The sequence below is a fragment of the Balearica regulorum genome, chromosome 2 (assembly GCF_011004875.1).
Source record: "Balearica regulorum gibbericeps isolate bBalReg1 chromosome 2, bBalReg1.pri, whole genome shotgun sequence".
NCBI classification, from domain to species: domain Eukaryota; kingdom Metazoa; phylum Chordata; class Aves; order Gruiformes; family Gruidae; genus Balearica; species Balearica regulorum.
Window position 1 is genome coordinate 152,255,047 of NC_046185.1, and position 22,772 is coordinate 152,277,818.

Below are 22,772 nucleotides of genomic sequence, written 5' to 3' on the forward strand. Positions count from 1 at the left end.
GCATTAAAGATGGGCAGATAAAAGATGATTTCCAGTGAAAAAGAAAAAGCTTACGATATAGCTAAAAAAAGAAAAATACCTTGTTAGGTTAAAATGAGGAAAAATATGCATCTCCTTCACACAGTCATTTCCTATTTCACAATCACATCCAGCAGTTTAGTTAATTTTAAACATCAGAAATATAAATAGACCACAAAGGACAAAATATGCTCTTTCATAAGTGTGTCTCTTGATTCAGTGTCCACACACCCCTCAGCTATTTAGCTGTAAAAATGTTCATAATAAGTGGCACTGCAAGTATGTTCTCCACTCCCTCCTACCTATGAACTACAAAGAGGAGCAAGGAGGAGGGGCACTTTCTCTTTGGAAGTTATACACACACTTGGTATCAACTTGAACAAGTAAAAAAAAAAAAGGCTTAATAATAAAAATGTGAATAGCAAAATATTACTTCCATGATCACTTACTTCCATACTTATTTCAATTTCAAATCAAGCAATTTTAATTATTTCAGAGCAAATCTGAGTCAGTCTGTGTTTGAGGGAAAAATGTACAGAGACCAGAAATATATGTTGTTTATCTTTACCTTATAAACTGCCTGAAACTCTTCGGTAACAGCAAAGATTGTCTGAATATTGTTCTCACTAAGCTTCTGTACCAGATGAGCAATAGAGGGATAATCCTATAAAAAATCAAACATAAAATGCAATTCAAATTTGGGACACATACTAGAAAATAATCAGAAGGACTTTGACATCATAAATACAAAACACCTTTAGAACCATGTGTGAGACTTCTAACTAGCCAGCTTATGTCACAGTTCTAAACCAAAATCACCTCTGAAAACAAACATGCATTGAAAAGATTCCTTATATGCTCTATGAAGGTAGGTGTTTTTTCCACAATATTATTATATTGCCTGCCATTTAAAGTCTCCATGTTAAATCTCTAATCTTAATGTTCTCAGAAAATTACCTTTGGTAGTTTTCCATGACTTATCTCAGTGAAAACCACTACCTTTTGCACTGTTTCATAAAGAAAACATGAAATAAAACTGAATTAATTTTAGGTTTTTATTGAGTGATACTCACTTAACTTTAGGAATATATGAACACACGAAGTTTGTAAAGCTTATTGTGTTTACCCCACCCAGTAAATGTGTTTTGTGGGGGGTTTTTTCCTCCCAACTTTTGTCTGATCTACCTATCAATAAACCATGAAGTCAATGTTGTTAAATATACTTTTATCATAAACCCTGCATCATAAGATTTCAAGTAGTCTTAAAAAAAATAAACTAACAAGAAGCTCTCTATTTTACATTATTTTTTACAGTAGTAAAATACTTCTGACACAAAGACTAGCAAAATGATAAAATAACGGGACAGAGCTACCACAGTTGGCCAGTGGACGTGCAAGATTATTAATTATTACGAAGGATAAAACCCAACAACATAAATCATAGTGTGAAAGCTGCCATTTCTTGAAGTTTTCCAAACAAGACTGGATTAATTCTTGCACATTTGCTTTATTTAAACTAAAGTCACTCAATACAGAAGTCACTTTTACAGAAGTAAACGGGTAAAGTTCAAAAGATGTAATGGTCTGAAACTATACCAGATGACCTAATGAGTTTTTTTGAGCCTAAGCATCACACAATATTAATTTACCTAGAAGATGATGTAAAGACTTACGTAATAGTGGCTCATTGTGTACATATTATTTTCCAGATGACATTTCCCATCATTTGGTAAAACAATTCCACCAAGTTTACCATCTCCTGCAAAGTGAAATCCAGCATCCGTGGAAAACACTAGTAGTCTTGTAACATTCCTCCAGCCAATTTGTTCCTTGGGAAAAAAACAAATGGATTTTTGGTATTTCGGACCAATATGTTTCATAGCAATGAGGACCAACACTTGAGAGATAAATGCATGAAAAAGTAGACAGATTTAGGAGAAGCCATACCACAAGAGTGTCTGTCACCCTGGAAATCATATAATTCACTCAAACCTTAAAAGCACTTGCATTTAATTAAATGTCTGCTCTAAAACATCTGCTGTAGGACTTTCAAAGGCAAGAATATTTATTTTTTTTTAAATGTACTTTGGTCTGTTCAGTTCTCATTAGAGTATCTAAAGAGTAATAGGACTTTAGAAATCGGGCACGCCAGTCCAGCTCTTTAATGCTCCCAAGTCCGCTTCTATGTCACTGCCATGCAGCCTGAGCAGAGGACAATGCATATAGAGCACTGCTGCAATCTTGAATTGGAAGATTATGGCTTGCCCGGTGTTAAGCTCTGAAGAATCAAGCCTTGCCAATCTAGTTCAGATTTGTAATCAACATAGAGCTTGCCAGACGACTGCCTTTTTTCACTGTACCGTGAGCATCCTGACCCACAACTGCAGGGCCTATTTCTGTAACCTGCCCTTTTCCTATTTTTTTTTTTTTTTATTCTTCTGGAGTTAAAGCCCCAGTTAATTTAAGGGGAGAAGGCCATATAAAAACATTCATACACTTGTGAGCAGGATTCGACTCTTTTACAGCAACCATTAAAGCACTGTCTGTGGAACGCATCTAGCTGCTGTGAACACGACCTCTAATCAGCACTTTCACATTTCCCAGTTTCATTTGCTCACTAGAGGTCTCTACAAAAGAGAAATTCACGTATCCACACAGTCTGCCTAGTTTACCTTGTCTTGCTAGCACGAGATGATGTGTTCAAACGTCAGCCATTGTAAAACACTAAGGCCGTATTCAAACAATTTCATCTAATAGTAAAGAAAACCAATACACACTTACCCCACAAACTGCAACCTGCATTATTGCATCAAATCCACCTTCAGGAGAATCTAAATTCCCAGAAATGTGCTGTTTACCTACAAGTTCATTGAATTTATTTCCTTCACTGGTAAGGCTGAGCACATTTTTATAGCTAAATGGACTTGTACAGTTCTGGTCACCTGTACAAGGATTTCTGAGTTTGGCTGGTGTTGTACTTATATATGGCATCACAGTTTTCTCCACAAAAGAGCCAAAGCCTAAGACAGAACAATAATAACCCTGTAAGTTGTAAAATGGAATTCTCTTATTTATATCACGATACAATAGAATGCAAATGTATTATAGCTGAACTGACATACCAGAAATAGTTCTCATACTTGTTCATGTTCCACTTTCTCCATCAACACTAAGTACTTTTATGTTCTTCAATAGGTTCTATGTATTAAAATAATTGTCATAATACTGCTAATTTAAAAAAAATTACTCTTCATATGTAATCATGTGAAAAACATCAAGAAGGAACCTTTTTTTTTTTTTTTTTTTAGAATAGGTAAATCTTTCTTACCAATTCGAAAGTCTGAAGTTATTTTTCCCATTTCTAACATCAGAGCTGTTCCGAGACTTTTCACATTCTCTAAATCATCTTTCATAGAATAGGAGAGGTCCATAAGATAATAAAGGTCAATGGGGTAGTCTTCAGCTCTCTTAAATTTTAAGGAAATTGTTTGGGGTTCCCCTGTTTCAGACATTAAACAAACAGAAGCCATTAAAAATTCCACAACTGCACTGACAAGAAAAATGCATTTTTAAGGAAAGTCTTTGAAATACTGATGGAGGTTTTGAACTCAAGGCAAGTGTTTTGGTTTTTTCCTGTTAATTGAAATGCTTAACAGCACATTATGATGCAAAAAAAATTTCTGTATTTATTTCAGATGTCCAACTTCATACTTCCAAGGTATTTTTCTCCCTGTAGAAAATACTAGCCTGCCACTAGTAGGCCACTAGCCTCTCTTAGTTGCTGCAATTTCAAATATTGATACTTGCAATAATTTTAACAAGGTTCCTATAAGATCTAATAGCACAAATTTTCCATATATATTTGCATCCAAGAAGACTTAAAATTTTTTAAGTGTTTAGTTTTAAAAAAATCCCTTTGTTTAAATAGGTTCATAAAAGAAACATCAGTTCTGGATAGAATATTTCAAGATACTTTGCAGAAATACAGGCTGAGAGCAGAGAAATGGCAGTAAGATCACAGCAAGTTACTATTTGTTGCAATTGTAAGCCCAAAGCCTGAGTTTTGCCAACAGAAGCATGTAGTCTCACTCTGATGTTGAAGGACACTGCAGAACAACTACCCACCCCATAAAGTGCAAAAGTACTCTTTTGCCCATTATATATGAAATAAGGAATAGAATTAGGTGTTTTTTCCCCCGCCACCCTCAGCCATTGAAGTTAAATGGTGATATTACTGCTGCTTAAGTCTGCTTAAAAATTAGCAAACATTTGCTTAATATGAGAAAAACTGGGTAAACCATTAGCTAGGCAAAATGGATAGCATAAGGATCACGCAGCTATGCGGCATGGTTTTCACAAAAATAAAATAAATTTTAAAAAAAGCTAAAAGCTTTAGATTTTCCTTACCTACTATTTAAAACAGCCTGCACAGAAAGCAAATATCCCCCTCTGCAAGCACACAGACCCTGATCAGAGAACTTGTGACCAAAAGAAGCACTTATAAACAAAGCAATAATCTTTTGGGTAGTTCGGTTCTGGTCATCATACGTTCTGATGAACAAACTTCTGTGTCCACAGAGGGTACAATAATTTGGTTTGAAGCTGACAGGGTCACATTAGAAATAAATAGGGGCAATACCAAAATTACCAAACAACTTTCATTATTTTAACTTTCCTTCCCTCTCCTTATCATGCTAAGCTTCTTCAGATCATCTTGTATGTATTACAGCAATCACCACCAAGCCGCTAACCCCAAGTACAGGCTCTTGTTCCAGGTAAATAAAAGGTAGCTCTTGAATCCATCTGTAGTACCTAGGAACTCTCCTGAAGGACAATCTCCACTATGCTCAAGTACTGTATGAGCTACTAGCTCTGGTTTTTTCCTTCATTTGAATGAAATAAAATTCTCTTTAGGGGCTGGAAATGTTACACAACTACTTTGTTCTCATTACTGTAGTCCTGTGTCCACATCTTTAGCCTCTGGAAACAGTATTTTACATAAAAATCCCCAAATCTTGCTGCTTAAAATTACAAACCCATTCAGTTCAGACATGCAGGCTTTAGGTGACAGCAGTACTTCAGAGAAAAGGAAATGCTCTCATCACTTCTTTTGCACGCCTCTTTACTTTCATTCTAAGAAGCCACACTAAAAAAATCAACTACAAAATACTGAAAACGAAACAATTTTTCTTTTCCACTATATCTGTCAATCCATGCTTTATCTATTTTTCTCAGAAGTTATATTGGGAACAAGTGATAAAAATATTGTATCTAACCTTTCATAAAAATCAAACAGTATTTGGAGTATCTAAACACCTGGGGCTGACCTTGAAAGGCTCTGCTATCATTCAGGTTATCTGAACACCAGTAGTTTCTACAACAAAATGGTTACACATTCAAAACAAAAAATGCAGATGTGGTGGTGACAGAAAAAGTTATCTGAAGACTAGAATGAGATCGTCCTTACCAACTCTCAGTTTCAGTATTAGTTTTTGTGGCTGAATCTGTGTAATAGCCTCTGGTTTCAGCTTCTCTGCAGCACCTATCTTACGATTCGTTACTTCTCTGTCTTCCAGCACCTGTTTGCTACCTCTGGGATTTTCTATATCTTCCATAGGACAGCCTTTACTCTTTAATGCTGCCAAGTCATCACATCGGGCGGATGTTGGTTCTCCTTCTTGCAAAAAGTCCTAGAAAACACAGACAAAAGAGTATCAAGTTTACACCTATCTGCAACATGTTATAGTCTACCCACAATAAGACTTTTTACGACTCCATTTTTATTTTTTATTTTTTAAGTTCAGTAATAAAATACACAGTCCTGAAATATGTTAAATTTTACTAAATACATCAGTGACTACTGTTTAGTCCAGGAATTTCCATCTACTTATGCTTATCTGTGTAAGAAAGAAAAAAAAAGCCCAATGTCACCTCTGACAAATGCAGGACATCCTTTTAAATCGGCTACTCTAAAAGTGACAGCAGGTGGAAAAAGCTCTCATCTTTACCTAGTCATCGATAACATGAACCTATTTGTACAGCCTACTTGGCAACTACTCTCCCTTTCAACTATTTTTTTTTTTTAAAGGCTTTAGTTAAAGATTATATAAGTATACCTTGGTACTACACAACAAAATAATGGCAATATGCTGACTGAGGAGGGGAAAGACAGATGACAACTTTTTTTTGGGAGGAAATTCAATATGAAAGTAAGATCCATAAGCAAAAATCAGTGTGTAACTTTGGTCTGAACAACAATTTACTATTACCTCAAACCTAAAAAAAGCTCCAATCTCAAATACGTGTAAATAAGGCTTCTAATTGAGAAACTTGGCAATTCTGATTTCTCCCCCCCAAATAAGCATATACATATCTTAAAGCCCGTCTGTTCTTGATGACTAGGACCTACAATCAATCAGACAGCTCAAGGCCAAATTTTAGTCAGTTTAATTAAATGTTTAAAGTTTATAAGTTGGTTTGGGGGATAGCAAGTAGGTACTATATGGAAATAAATATACATTATCACCTTCTAGCAAGAAACAGGAAAAATTCCCAGTTTTCATTAACAAATCAAAAAAGAGCTGTAGAAAGCATTTTCTTCTGTTTTTAACCTGAAGAAGACACTTCAGCACATACTGGTTAAGTCACACAATTTAAGATAATCTTACATTTTTCTGAATTTAATTTTTAATTACCTAAGAAAGCACTCTTTTTGTGTTTCATACTGAAACAATCAACCCATCCACACCAACCAATCTCCTATCCCCCAAGTCTACCCACAACAGAAAACTAAAATTTGAACATCTTTTATAAAAGAAAACCTTCAATCTCTTCCGCTACTCCACCTATGTCTAAGATTACCTCTTACTCTAATGTCACTGGAAGAATGTAATTAAGCATACCCAGACAGATTCCATGCCGGCATGATTTTAAATAACTATGAGAGAACCTGTAGGGTCTGTATATACTTAAGATTTAGAAAAGGAGAAATAAACACATTGTGAAAAGCAATTCTACTCAAATCAGGACTGTAGGAAAATTATAGTATCTGAATTTTTTAAGTACAAATAAGTATCAAATTGAAAAGCTACAGAAAACTGTTACTAATGAAAACAGACATTTCTATACACCTAAAGTATTCACTAAAATTTGAAACTAAGGGGAAAAAAACCAGACCATTTTGCAATACTTACTGTTTTTTTACACCAACCACAGTTTGGTCCTGCTTGTATACATTCACCACATGATTTTGCATTCGCTTTTATGCAGTCACTTCCACCTAGCAAAGAACACAGATCCATCACTTAATTTATAAAAAAGGTGCTAACAACAATAGAAATGGTTTGTTTCATTCTGGCTTGGTAAACTAAGTTCTGACTACAAACAGGTTATTAACATGAGATATGATTGACATATTGACATTAGCACTCCTCTAACAATGATATATTTATCTACATAAATAACTGCTAAACATATACACAGTTTTAAAGCAACATTAAAACTACTGAAATGGAATCAAGTGACTTACCTTGCTGAGCAAACCCATTCCATATCAAGCAACACAGGACACCAGCCCATGTGAGCAATTTTAAATTAGTCTGAAATACATAAACAGAAGACCAAATTGTATGATTTATTGTAATGAGTAAGCAAAAAAAAACATTGCATGAAATGGCAGACATGTAACTGTGTTTTGGAGGAGACAAGGAACATGGAGCAGATACAAATCAAATGATCTTAGTTGTACCAGCCGGACAGTTTTGCTCTAATATGACCATATTTGTGGACTAAACTTAGAAGGTAAACAGGGTTGCTTCTTCTTAAATTACTTTCCCTGGAAGTGTTCAAGGCCAGGTTGGATGAGGCTTTGGGCAACATGGTCTAGTGGAGGGTGTCCCTGCCCATGGCAGGGGGGTTGGAACTAGATGATCTTTGAGGTCCCTTCCAACCCAAACCATTCTATGATTTTGAAATACTCTTATGTTAGGTAAATGAGCAAACTATGAGAAATTGGGAAATGCTGTTCAGGTGGGGGCTGGGTGGAGGAGAACCCAAACCAATCTATTAACATCTTATAAAGAATATTTCTGTTCTGAATATTACCAAAGACTTCTAAAGATACCACAGAAATACAAGACAGAAATGGAACTTCTCTATTCAAGTCTCTGTTTTAAGATAAACTTCAAGGCCCTTTCCAAAATATTTTCCCCAGAATCTTCAACAGGCATTTTACAGCCTAACTTTGTACCTTATACTCCAAATGAGAAATTTCTTCTCACAATATGTAACATAAAGCATCCTTGACATAAACTCAGCCCCTTTTTTTCTTCTTTAGACAACAGAGAATTAATGGGTACCATCCTTATTAAAGAAAAAGGCTGTACCCTTTTTTTCAGTGCTATAAATCTTAATGAAAGCCTGGCAGAAAAAAATACATACAAACTATACAATTTATGTTTTATGAGACAAGATTTGAATGCCTATAAACCACAATTTAGGGTTATTGACTTGTCATTTTCTCTAATTAGTGGTGAGACTTCACTTAGTACTCCAGAATTAGGACTACATTCTAAAAACAAGTTTCAAATAGACCATTTTTTTCTAAATTTTCTTCTACTCTAATAGCAGTTGGTCAGCCAGGCTCTGTTGTCACATTTTTGAAATTTTGGTACTATTTTAAATTCCATTTCTCTTTTATTCATTATAAGAATTCTGAGAACTTGAACCCTGGCTGCCAATTTCCTTGGTCATCCTAAAATGTTATTGCTAATTAAAGCCTTTCCAGTCATCCTGGAAACATCAATACTGTTAATATCCTTTTGTTCTAAAAAATATCTTGCAATATAGCCAAGGAAAAGTGAATTTGGCAGAGTCTTTTAAAATGAACCTGTCATCTTCTAGAAGATGTACTATTATTCATATAAATTAGCAGCAGCAAAGTGAGCAATGCTTAACTAAGCACAGCAGTTGAACTTTGGTTTTCCCCCACTGATTTAGGGTCATTCATAACCGTTATTTTGCACATCCAGCCAGACCTAATGAAGAAGGGATAGCTGCTCTAAAATCTGGTGGAGAAGGTTTCAAACAGAAGCCAACCTTTTGCTAACAAATTGTATCCAACAACAGTATTAGACGGTTCACATTTTTCTGACAAATAATTTTGGCCCACTCTTCTCTTCAGTGGATGCTGTAGCCAGAGGGCTGAGGAGGGAGTTTAGACATAGGAGAATTAAGAGAATTTGTTGTGGAATGACTTTGCTAGATATTATGCATCTGCATATAAGAAATTACTGATTAAAAAAAAAAGAAAAATTGAACTGTGAATTATACCTTATTTAACTTTTCAGCATTACTTATGGCAGATATCTAACTCAGATTTTTCCCTCTGCCCATTGCTGCAGAGGTGATCAGTCCTTCATTCTCAAAAACTCTTTCATGAACACTCTAAGTCCCCTCTGTAAGCAACCACCTAAATCAAACCCGCACAACCACGAACCTTGATCAGAGGGCAACTGTGACCCAACAAATGCAAGCAGGTGGAAGACAGACGAAGGGATGAAATAAGGTTAGAGAAAGCGAGTGGTTACAAGGTGTATGAGCGTACCTATTGGACTAGGAGTCTAGATGGCAAAGCCTTGCCAGGTTGCTCAACTTTTAGGTTCCTTCTTTTCTGGTTTTATGGTAGGCATGTTCTGTGTATAATAAACTTTACTTCCCACAAATGAAGGGATATTTTGTTACTCTAGAAGAAGTTTTGCTGTAAGTACAGGCCAGAAAGGGGTGGGCTTTTCAGTAATAAAAAAACCTAAGCTGCTGGCATCAGTTTAGTACTGTCTTTTCTGTTAGCCAAAATGAGAAGATTATAAACAGTTCACCTTTTTAGGGCAGACTAGCAGCAGATGCACAGCAAGCCCATGCAGACTATATAAATAAGTCAGCAAAGATGTGACACAGTGCTAAAACTATGACTAAGACCATTTGGAAGAGAAACGTTCCTGTGGAAATGCATCCGCGTGATGAATGTAGTTCTGGGCACAGATTCCCCGTAAAGTTAACAAGGAAAACGTCCTCTTCCATATATGGCTGAGGCAATGCCTCTCCTAAAGCAAGCTGTCTGCCCTCCGACACACACTAGCTCGCTTCCTTTACCTCCACTGCTTAATGGCTTTTCCATCTGCTGAGGCTTGGAAAAATTTGAGTGAAGATTTGCTAATTTGGATTAAATTCTGATTGTTCTTTAACACAAGCAAAGCGATGCACATCCTCAGCCTCCAAACCTCCTCCTAACCACTGCAGCAGCCTGGTCACAACAGTGTCAAGTACATTCTCCTGCAAGTCACTGGTTAGCACTGTGGATTGTCCTGTTGCAGATTTTTCTATTAAGAGACTAAACCAAAACAAGTAACGCCTAAGTACGGAGGACAGCCAAAGGAAGCCTTTGCAAATCGTTGGTGGAACTGGAACTAAACCCTGTGTCAGTATTCAACCACAGATGACAGGAACAGAAAAGAACCCATTGGTACAAGAAATAAATGATTTTTTTTTTTTGCACAACATTTACATATTTTCTCTTATACTTGTTCTCCTCTTTTTAATTAAATCCTTGAAAAATATCCCAGAATCCTTGAAAACGTAATTCCCCACCACCACCCCCCCCCAAAAGGCAGCTCAAAGCTTACAAAGGGTAAGCTTACCAAGAACTGAAATCTCTAACAGCTGTATCACCAGCTGGATCCTTTTTAAAAGGCTGCAAATGGTGTGCTGTTGAAAAACTGATTTTAAAATTACTTCTGCACATTTGTGAACCGTAGTCTATATTTGTTAAATATTTTATGACAAACATGGACATAACCTTGAATGTTTGAACCCGCTGCTTTCCAAGTTTTCTTTGCTAACTGTCTCTACAAAAAGTAGTGCTTGAAGAGAATTTTTTTTTTTTATAAAACCAGCTTTGACAGAAATCTGTGGAGCTTCTAATTTGAAATGAGAAGCTCATTAAGTGACAACAGGAAAAAGGAAGGATTAATTCTCCATAGTGAGACTAATTTTGAATTTGCAAATTAAGTATGTAGCACCTTTGTATTCTGCTAATCATCAAGATATTTAGAAATCAAGTTTACTACTCCACAGCCCTAAAATCTTGTGCAGCTTTTAAAATTTATTTATTAGAACAGCAATAGCATCTGTGCAGAATATTAACTGGGCAAATGGGATCAAGAAAAAAAGGGTAAGAGTTACAGAAATATTAATTCCTTTGAAAACAGATATTGATGGCTATGCTGCTCTGTTCTCACCACTCTTCAGCTCAGCACTCACCTCACCTGACACAGGCCACAGTTTATATTAAGGCAATGCTAACAACAAGGCGTTGGGCCACCACAGTACTGTTCCACTCAGCTGAGCAGCTCCTCATCTGACCCAGTACGCTGGCAACCGCCAAGCCAATGCCAAGCAAAAGAAAACACTACAAGGCATCTGCCTCTATTGCGTACTGAAGCGTGCCTCGCTGCAAAGCATTCTATTGAAATACATAACTACGCTTCGGACCACAGGGGAAACATTTAAATATACAGTAAAAGTGGAATCAGTTGTGCAGAAGCCACCTTTTTGAGGCAATAACCAGACAGTCTACTTATTCATATCCACACACGCCACTCTAATTACACTTATAAACCTAGAAATGAATAAACAGCTCACACTTCTGGACTAACATTCACGCTTCCTGCAGACTGATGCCTCTTTGCATCAGCTGCATTTTCACGGGTTTAAAGCTTGATTCAGAAATGCTGTGTGGAATTGATTCCTCCTAGAGCTTCGATTATGTTTACAGCCAGTTCATCTAGTGTAAGGATGGAAAGTCACTTAAGAGAGCTGCCCCATCCTCCTTGTTGATTATTCACCCTTGTTAATCAACCTCCTGGTTGATTCTTCTTACTGTTTTCCTTTCCCACCAGTGCTAGCATTAGTGCAGCCACTGAGGAGTGCTGGAGCAAGGAAAACATCTCTCTGAAACACTAATTCAGCAAAGAAAGTGGCTAGTTTCAGTCATCTGGGTACAAAAATGCTTGTTCTAGCATGGCAGAGGTGGCAAGATGGAGAAAAAGAGAACTGGAGGGAAAAAAGCAAAGCATACTGTTTCTTAGCCACAGCGCGTGGCTGTATGCTGGACCACAGTGGTCACACAGTCAGCCCCCACCCCCAGTCATCAAGGCTCTGGTTATAAAAAGAGCAGGAAGAGATGTGTTTCTAAAATAAGCAGAATTAAATAGTCTCTGGAGACGCCTGTTTCAGGACTTGATGGCTACTCTGCTAAAAAAGTTCCTTCCTCCCTCACGCCAAAAGGTTTGCTGGCTTTAGTGAGGGCTATGCTTTTCAGCGTGAATTTTATGGACTGGCAAGAAGAATGCCATTCACATTTCTGAAAAAACAGAGGAAAAAAAGACAAAGTGATTTTCTTAACTGGAGAAACCAAACACGGGACAGCAATTACAGACACCTCTAGCAGTGACCCACACCTCTGTCAGCATTCCTGATGGCCCAAACTCCCATGACAGACGTGCTTAATTACAACCCCCAATTTGGCTTGACACACCACAACACTGAGATCTCTGAGCATGCCTGCTCATACAACAATTCACTGCAAAGCAGCAATTCACTATAAAAGAAAGTGGTAAAATGGCATCCTGCTGCTCCGTCTTGAGAAAGGTATATTGCTCAGAAAGGCACAAGTACAGAAATTGAAGTGTTTCACGCCAAGGAGTTATTTTTGATTAAAACTTCCAAGTCTGTAGTGTAGATTTTCCCATGAATCTGAAATAGGTAATTCTTCATTTGTGACCTTAACAGCTATCTTATTTACTTAATCACTGTAAATGTTACTGTAATACTGATTTTTAGCTGGTATACTCTGCTTGCACAGTAAATTCCAGGACCACCAGATCAAGAAACTACATGATGCAGTCTTCTTCATGAAGTGGAGATTTGGGGTAAACACTGATGGTTGAAAAGCAAGAAATTTTAATCAAAGAACCAAAATCTTAACTCACCCTGCAAAACTACGTGTTCCCTGGATGTGGACCAGCCCTGTGATGGCTGCCGTTCACAGAGAGGCCCAGTTCCCGATCTTGCACCATCAGAGATGAGCTAGTGGAGTATCCCCATTCTGGGGGACTGAGTTTGATGGAAACAGTCAAGACTGACAACAAAACTGCAGTCCTAAGAGCAGGACTTTGCAGCACCTCAATCCAAATTGAAATGCTAGAAGTAGGCCTGCCTTCAACAGCCTATCTATCTACCAGCCTACCAACAGCATGGCTTATCAAGACTATGATGTTCTTTCTCCCCCAGCAACTTCACAGACATTAACAGAGCAGGTTTGGAACTGCTTGCAGTAATATGGAAAGAATGGGACATTAACCCAGATTAATGTGCAAAATAAGAAATTCTTTAGCACTGAAATAGCTTTTACACTAAAAATTTATCACAGCAAGACTACTTACTCAAAGCGTGTCCTGAAAAAACTTTAAGGCATAACCACTTCAGCTACCGACATGCTACAGGATAAAACGATCATCAGTATTTCACATTGGACTTCACTCCTCTCTGTCAGTTATTATCTCTAAGCTAACGGAATAAAACCACCATAGTCACCAAATACTCACGATAAGCACTTCCATAACCACTCTGTTTTAGTGGTGCAGCGTATGTTAAAATAATATATAATAAACCAGTTAGGACTTAAATTTTAATTACAAAGGGTTAAAATCTACAGGAAACTAATTTTCTGCTTAGGTTAGGGAGACCAGCTCCTCTGGTATGCCACAATTAATGTATGTCACTGGTTAGTTCAGAAGATCCCCCTGCAGGGTTGGGAGTCTAAAAAAAAAAAAAAAAAGAGAATACACAGAACCACAGGGAAACATATCGCAATTCTGCAGAATCTGCATGGAAACTACTATGCCCCACTCCTATGCTTAGTAAGGCGAACAAACATCTATGGTAACACAATTGGTTTGCTAAGACTCTCAAGTTATAGTGCATTGCTACCCATAGTTTATTCATACTTACAGCTCTAAAAAAAATTCTCAAGAGATCAAGTCACTTAAAATTCACCAAAAAGGATTTAATTAAATGGGAAAAATCAGTAAGTGTTAGGTTCTAAAACAGACCTGCGGGCCTGAAACCACTACTGAAAACCCAGCATGGGCACCTGCATCACATTACCTCTTCAGCCGAATAGATGAAAATGTTCATGTACAAGTACCAGCAGGCTGAGCCCACAGCTCATGAGAACAGATCTCAAAGGCTGTTCATGGTATTGGCTTGTGTCCCCAGAGTACAGGGTGTTTATTAGTGTATATAGGGCACAGCTGCTTCAATACAGAACAGGTAACTTCACAAGCACTCTCATGGTTTGACCATACTATTCCTTTTATATAGAATTTATTGATATTTGTCCTAGATTTCACAGGAGCCCTCAACTGACTGACAGTTCTAAATAGTGGAACAAAAAGCAATTAGGTATTTTTCTGAAAAGTGTTTTTTGGTCTTGATTTGAATTACTGAGTGGAAACAAATCCGCCCAAGTTAGGTGCCTGGCTGCAGGGAGGGGGGTGAGGATGGAGATTTTTCTTGACGGAACACATACATTTCCTCTATAATCAGAAAAAAGAGGTACTGATTTCAGAACAACTGCAGATGATAAAGTTTTCTGACATTTGACATCTCTCCACCTTAAGATAAAATGTGGTAGATCCAGTTGTGATACAGTTCACATGACAAAGGGTGATAATGGTTCCTAGCTATTTTACAGCACTGAGGCATACCCAAGAAGTAAGATAACTGGGCTCCCGTCTCTCCTTGGCCCCAAAGAGTTTGAATTTACATTTCCTGGGAATGCTCTATCAGCCTACAGGATATACTAGCAAGAGCATTCTCTACCGCTCTTATTAAACCAAAGCTGCTATGCAACCAAGAACGAAAGGCACGGAGACAGAAAAGGAAATGACAGAGTTTTGAGTCTTGTTTATCTCCTGAAGCACTCAGATGGCGGGAGGTAGAAGACAGACATGAGGTTCCAGATCCCGTTCCCTGTAATATACATATACAGATTTTACAGCACATTGTCAATGGATAAGAGCAAAGAGTCTTGGGACCATGATTCGGAGTATGAGCTTTACTTCTTTCTCACCAAATGCCCTAACCCATAGGAAAGTGAAAGGAAACCAATATATGTTCACACTCAGGCACAGAAGAGAGCCTTGACTGCAAACCTGTATCATGTTTGACTACTCTGACTAGTGCACAGAGCTGAAATCCCTCTCTAACTGCAGACCTCACCAGTATGAACTACATGGACTTCTCTATGGACTTGGAAGTTGAAGTGAATACTTATCCTCCAATAAGCAACTAAAGGCAGCCAGGGAGCTTCTGGTAAGCAAGGAGAGACCTACTCAATTTAGACTTCTACGGCACATAGCAAACCTATTTAGGCAGGATAGATTGCATACCATGTTTTATTTCATAGCACTGCATTTCTATACATGTTTTCATTAGCAAAATCCATTGATAATTTCACTTAATGACAAACTCCTGCAAACGGCTGCAAATCAAAATAGTACTCATCACAAGCAAAAACAAGTTGCATAGTAAATTGTAAAGAATACTGGTGCTTACTACTTACTCAATTTGTCTTTCCGTAACATATTTCTATTTAAGAAGTCATACAAGTCCAGATTTCATGCTGACAACAGTGACAGTAAAAGAATGAGAAAAGATGCTCAGGGACAACGTGAAGAAGCTGCAACTGACAGCCTTCACCTTAAGTCAGTAAACCCCAAGTGCAACCTTGATCTCTTCCCTTTGTTCTAATGCCTTTTGGAGAGTGCTACGGTGTGGGCAGAACTAAGATTGGTTAGTCAGCACCACTTTTGAAGTAAGGACCTTTTTTCAAATAGTATATGTACATACCATCATGCAAAGTAGGTTTGTAATTGATGACTAGACCTCCTTAGTACTACCATAACACCAATAATTCTTAATTTAAGAACACTTTGCTCTATTAACCATACTTGTCCCTAGCTTGGTCCTAATGCAGACAAAGACACTATTTGTATAATGTTTTCTTGACCTGTTGAATTATAATTTGAAGCCAAGATTCCACAGTTTAGGAATTGCTTTGTAAAGCATCTTGATGCTTGAAGTACTACTTGCCTTTCAACACAGCCCATATGAAGAACCTGTGTATGATCACCACATATAGGAAACAGTTTAAGAGCCAAGTGAGGTGCTCTTTCTCATGCGAGTATTTTTTTTTCCACATAAGTTTATTTAGATATTTTTGCCGGGCAATTATCCACAGACTGCAATTTGTATGGTAAACTGACAACTGTAGTTTGGAAAACTAGACTAACAAACAGGTGTATTGTGTTTAATGTTCAACATTAAATTAGGAGAAAAATACAACTGCATATTCTCAAGCAAAGCAGGCAGAGGCCTGCAGTTACATCTAATTAAAACATCAGCAAAATGCTTTTACTGTTTATTACCTATGGCTTATACCTAGTTTCGACTAAAACATTTGCATCTTTTCCCAAAAAGCCAGTTTGTAACTACTTCTTGCTACTCTACACCTCTCAAACTATTGTGCTTACTAAAGTATGGAATAAGAACACCCCACCACCACACACCTGCACTCCTCTCTTTCACTAAGAAATCCCATGTCGGTGCATCCTGCCCACAAAAAGCTGGGATTCCAACAAGGACATTATGAATCTCCTTGAATTTTAAGCAAGAACAAAATGATAAAACCTATTCATACGCTGCTTATGCTAGCATGCAAGCACGCCACAAAGATGGCATCTCTCTACGGCTAAACAGCTAACACAGCAACGCCACAGATACTGATACTGTGGTTGAAACTACAATATGCTGTACCTACAGCAGCTTCTATACATGCAAACCTTGAAAGCTTCCTCTCCAAGGATAAATATATTGGGCAACGTGGTCTAGCCGAGGGTGTCCCTGCCCATAGCAGGGGGGTTGGAACTAGATGATCTTTGAGGTCCCTTCCAACCCAAACCATTCTATGATTCTATATAATGAGCACATGTAAGTGTTAAGAACCAAAACACCAATTTTCCCCCCCCTTAAAACCGTCACTTTCAAAAATACTTGTTTTCCATACTCTTGCCAACAGAAGTTTCCAGTAGTTCAAGTCCATCACAGCCTTAATGACTCAAAGCACACTGTCTCCACAAATTTGTAAGAATTCTCACTGCACCCAATCTCGCTGTTATCAGTAGGCATTTTTCAATAACAAGTATTTTGGGGGTTTCATTATTACAAGCTCCCCTTTACACAACTGTGATTAAAACAGAGAAAAAAGAAATCTGTTTCATCACTTCTCAAATGCTTTTAGACCCATCAGTCATTTTTGACATAATAATTTAATTTCTCCTCTTGCTTTAAATGTGACATACCTTTTTGGCATAGGAGAGTGTGAATTGATTATTTAGCTTGTTTACATAGGTCTTGCTAGTCTACAGGACTTCTTGGCTAAGTTTAGCATTTCCATCTCAGACAGACTACAATTAGGAATGCTGCATAATGATTTAAGCCATTCTAGCAGAAAACATGGGTGTCTGTTCCTTGTGGTAGTATTAAATTCCCACACACTCTGCACCACTTACTACTCCCATAAAGAGACTATTTAATTTTGCGCAACTTAAACCTCACATTCATCCGCACAGGGGGAAATGAAAAGTTTAGTTGAACATATAAATATAGTTCTTGCACAGCTGACTGTAACTCATGCTACCGAGGCTGCACTGCCTTAGTAATATCCACGACCGTCACAATGTCTGACTAAACTGACTTTAATCCAAGCTTTTTTTTTTAAAGAAAAAAGCAGAACAGAGGCATGTACATTCTTAAGTAAAAAGCTAGAGAATTTCAGTTAGTACAACGTCTCACTCTTCTATTTCTTTAAGAGAAAACGGTTGCAAACGTCTTGCTGGCTATTGCTGCAGGAAGCCAGAAGCTGGCACACCGCAAAGGGCAAAGTCAGCGGAAACTCTGTCGTTACATGGCAATGTTCACCCACCAGTAGCTATCATTAACATTCAGGGTACCATTTCAGCAACCAAAACCAAGATGAAAGCTAACTGCTGCTGAAAGGAACACCCATGCTACAGCATCCCCACCTCCAAAAAAGCAACCTCTGTCCCTGTGGTCCCACTCGTGGACTCCACCATCACCATCCCAAGCCAGCTCCGCTTGCTGGGCTTGCAGAGCAATAATTTGACTCACCTATTTCCCCTCTGCATCAAAACCTGCTTTCTGTAAGCTTCAGCGAACCGAACCAGACCTCCAAATGGACAGAGGAGTGCTGAGGAAACAACTTCTATAAAGTGGCAGGTGGCCATCAGACTGACTAACCCCAGAAATTACACCAAACTCTGAGTGCTGCTAAACCAGCCTAAATCCAGGCTGTCACGGGCCCACCTTCCTTCTCTGCTGGCCTTGGGTGAATTCCTTATGAATGCTCTGTAACACAGCCAGTTTAGGGAACTATTCTGATTTTATTTTTTCCAATAGGTTATGAAAATAAATTAGTTGGCCAAAAAAAAAATAAGACAAGCAAAGAATAAAACACTGAAGTTTTTTCTTTCTTCTTGCTGGTGGTGTGTTTTGTTGTTTGGTTTTTATTGGGTTTTTTGTTTGTTTTTGGTTTTTTTTTAATTCAGGATTTGAATGGTAAGTACATAGAATAATGGTTATATATAGTATCCAAATATTTAATTGCAAGTTTTTTTGTGGTTTAGGGTTTTTGCGTGTTGGTGGGTTTTTTTAAAAGATTCACTATTCTAACACAATTTTGAATGAGACTTGTACTGAAACAACTCTCATTCTCAGCATACTTTCAACATTGGGTAAGTGGTCAGAAAAGAGAACATGCAGAAATAATAAAAACCTGGTCATCCCACAGAACTACATACAGCCTTATAAATCTGTATGTATCTATCAGATTTTTCAAATATATATTTAATTCTATATATATTTATATGTAACATACGCATGTAAAATTTATATATATATATAACTAATGATGGCTATTAATTCAATGACAGTGATAACTGACTAGGTATAAGCATGCAATGAAACAAACACAGGACTTCATCTAGATTTTAGTCCAGAAGTTTGAACACTTGCAAAAAGCTCACCAATCTCAGGAAAAAAATTACTTTAATATTAAAAGAGTTTTTTTTCCTCCTTTTCTTTAAAACAGTAAAGTACTTTATAAAAAGCAGTACTTGCCTGAACAACCTGCCTATTAATATACTTCTCCTGCTTTCCAGAGCAGGATTTTAAGCCTGGAGTCCACAGGCTGCTTCCAAGAGGACTGCAAAAGATAATAAAAGATGAGGTTTCTCAAAGTAGCCAAGCAGATCTATCAGTTTGCCATTACTAAATGGAGACAGCTCAACTTCTCTGGGCCCTAAAATTCCCCACTTTGCACCTTCATCTATCTGGTGCCAACTGTGGCCGATACTCACCTCTTAACTGAGGTAGTGGAACAAGCTGAACACTAACTCCTTGCTGAGTTACTTCTCACCTGATCTAGTAAGCTCAGATGGACTACTTAAGTCAGAAGAGCACTGAAGCATGCATGAAGAGATTCTATCAAGTTGGCACAAGCTGCTGTGGAACCTATTTCTGGACTACCACAGTCCCACACTCCTCTTGCTATGAGCTGCACATTTTCCTGTTCCTCTTCTTGGTCTGAAGCATGTCACTCATAACTCATGCGGTCACTCTGTTAAAACAGCTGATCTAGCTGAAAATTAATTTTTTGCCAAGCTATTTTTCAACCCCATCAGCTACTTCAATGACTTACTGTACAGACTTATGACTTCCACTGCTGATGCAAGGAAGATGGCAAGACTGTACAGCTACAGGCAGGAGGGATGGTTAACACCTATATTGGCATAAATCACTGCAGAGCCACATTCCTACGAAAATAAAACACATTTTTAGTTGAACTCATGGTTCAAGGGCCACTGCAACATTTTTTCTGAAATATGAAATTCAGGTAAACTTGAAAACCACTTGTCTACTGCAGAGTTTTGAGTTATGGCTAATGTGTGACCTTTTTTTCCTTTAAAAAACTCTGCAGACGGTATTAAAATTGCTTCCAGCTACAAGCAAATGTTAATCATATTAAATACAGACATTATTCATTTAGAAAGTGAAACTACATTGTGAATTATGCACCAAAAAGAGCCAGTATCTGTGCAAGCTTTTTTATTACTATTGAAACACTGACCAAATTGGTCAGCTGGCAGTGATAAAAATGCTGGCAGCAATCTTAGAGACTATAGTTACCCTTTAATGCTAAAGTTGAATTTTTCACTGAAACTGGTGATATTGGCAACACGGCTATGTAACATTTTAGCCTAGCCTTTGAAAAGTTACGTAAAGGACATCTGTAGTGGAGGGATGTAACATACAAAGAAAAAAGTGTTTACTAGTGTTTATCAATTTATGATGCATTTAAAACAGCCTATAGCTGATATGTATAGTACGTTCTTCTGAAAAAGGAAATTTGCTGTTTCTTTTTTTATGCTCAAGTCCACACCCAGGAAAAATTACACTGAAATTCTTGAACACTAATTTCTCACACAAATTTGCATTGGCATCAAAATGACAAAAACAGCACCAAAAAAAATATTCCCTATTTTTATCTGTACAGCAAAAGCAAAGGACAAATGTTGTCTCCTAAAAACATTACACTGACCGATGTTTTGGAAATGCATATAGCTTACATTCATGCACAACTGAAAGACAGAATTTTAATCTATCATGACACAAAATTAGCAGATTGATAGTGCAAAAAACAGTCAGTCCTTGTATTTTATGCAGATGGGCTACAGTACTCCTTTCAGCATTGGGACGATCTTTAGCTAGCACCAGAAATCGAGCACATTAACACATACAAAATACGACCTTGCAAAAACACTAAAGAACCTCAAGAGAAGGTAATTCCTGACTTTATCCTCTGCCCACCAAAACTAATTTCCTAATACACAAGAAAATAAAACATCACTCTAATGAGAAAAAAACCCAGCCAGAACACACCAGCAGCACATAATCAACCTTGCTTACCCTAGTCAATCTTGTGGGTGATGCTAGCAAAGATTTCCTTGTTTCTCCTTTCTATTATCAGAAGAGGGAGTATTTCACTCACTGACTGGATAAGCACAAAGTCTTCAGCCACTCCACTATCAAAGATGCGGTAATAATATGAGAAGTCATCCTGGTGCAAAATTTAATCCCCATTTAACCAACTACTAAAACATGTCATCTTTTGATTCCTGGGAGAGTACTTTTTATATAACATCAAAAAGATTACATTCTTTTGTATTTATCTCCACTTCAGAAATAGGCTTTCCTTTTAGCTGTACTCATCTTCACACAAACCCCTTTTACCTAGGATTTGGAAAACCAGACTGCTGTGGGTCTAGGCAGAGCTCGCATGTTGCCCAATTTAATGCTTGAGCAATTGAATCTGCAGAGGATGCTAGCCAAGCTATTAGAACGCCAGGTCCTTCAAATAACCTCCTACAGTCCCCGATATGCTCCTGACGCTCGGGTTACTCCACAACTCACTGGCAGAGCAACCTGTGATCTTCTGCTTTATGGCAGCACAAGGCCACAGATCACTCCCCGTGGGTCCTGCCAGCCTACACAGGCACAGAGCTGCCGAGAACAGATCAAACAGCTTCGTAGAGTAGCTAGCTGCACAAGAGAAAGACATGACTCTTGGTGCCAATGCCCGAGGTTAGCACGGCATTAAGATACACTAAACTACAATTCCACCAAAGAAAATTAACAAATCCTAGACAGCTTATCCTCCTTTCCCTTTGCAAAAGAGAACAGCCCCCGCATCCTTATCTCAATACATACTTCAAGGTCAAGGTTATGCTAAACCAGACATCCCAGTCTTGGGTTTGTTTTTCAAAACCACGACCACAGGGATGAAGTACACATTAATATGCAAGATATTACTTTTGACTCACACTATCACCATTTCCTAAGTGAAATACTGACTCTTTCTAAATTAATCTAATACAATTATTTTTCTTCTCTTTTAAATAACCACAAATCAGTCATCTTCACATGAGGGTAGGTTCAGTGTTTCAGTTCAGCCCAATATATAATTATTGTTTTTCATTCTACCACAAAGGACGAGAGAAGACGAAAGCTTTCGCTTTTTCCGTTCAGCTTCCACATCAAAAGTGCCTTTACTTGCACAGCTCTAAAGGTAAAAAATTTATTTGTTAATAACCATCACAGAAAATTAACTACATATGAGTACTTGTATATAGTACGTATACTGCACAGAAATTTATAGTTTAATACAGTAAAAAGTCATACAAACAATGGCTCTCTTACCTGCTTATACACTAGAACATACCAAAAGCAGAAGTTAAAACTAAGCTAAGGTAACTCTAGGACGAAGTTAAACATAAGTGATCTTGTACAGAACACAAGTAAGAAATAAGTGAGCTGCAAATATTATGCTGATTCTTTTAGGAGAAAATACTGGCACTAGATATTGTATATGTTATCATTTATGAGCATTTTAAACATGGTCTTACAAATTAGGAGTTTAGTGGAAACAACTATAAACAGAAAAGTAATGATTTGTTGGTGGAACGTAAGAACTGCATTAATTTATCAAAAATACAGAA

At 37.6% G+C, this 22,772-nt stretch overlaps 1 protein-coding gene across 2 annotated transcripts in view; it reads right to left on the reverse strand.

Annotated features, from left to right (window-relative positions):
- The window catches only part of ITGB1 (integrin subunit beta 1), a 47,653-nt gene that overhangs the window by 19,187 nt on the left and 5,694 nt on the right, over window positions 1–22,772 (reverse strand). For both annotated transcript variants that reach the window (XM_075746521.1, XM_075746520.1), the window contains exons 2-8: window positions 7,547–7,616; window positions 7,212–7,297; window positions 5,486–5,708; window positions 3,347–3,517; window positions 2,800–3,038; window positions 1,692–1,847; window positions 587–682 (exon numbers count right to left, since the gene is read on the reverse strand). In XM_075746521.1, the coding sequence (XP_075602636.1) occupies window positions 587–682; window positions 1,692–1,847; window positions 2,800–3,038; window positions 3,347–3,517; window positions 5,486–5,708; window positions 7,212–7,297; window positions 7,547–7,616 (1,041 nt within the window). The remainder of the gene's footprint in view (window positions 1–586; window positions 683–1,691; window positions 1,848–2,799; window positions 3,039–3,346; window positions 3,518–5,485; window positions 5,709–7,211; window positions 7,298–7,546; window positions 7,617–22,772) is intronic.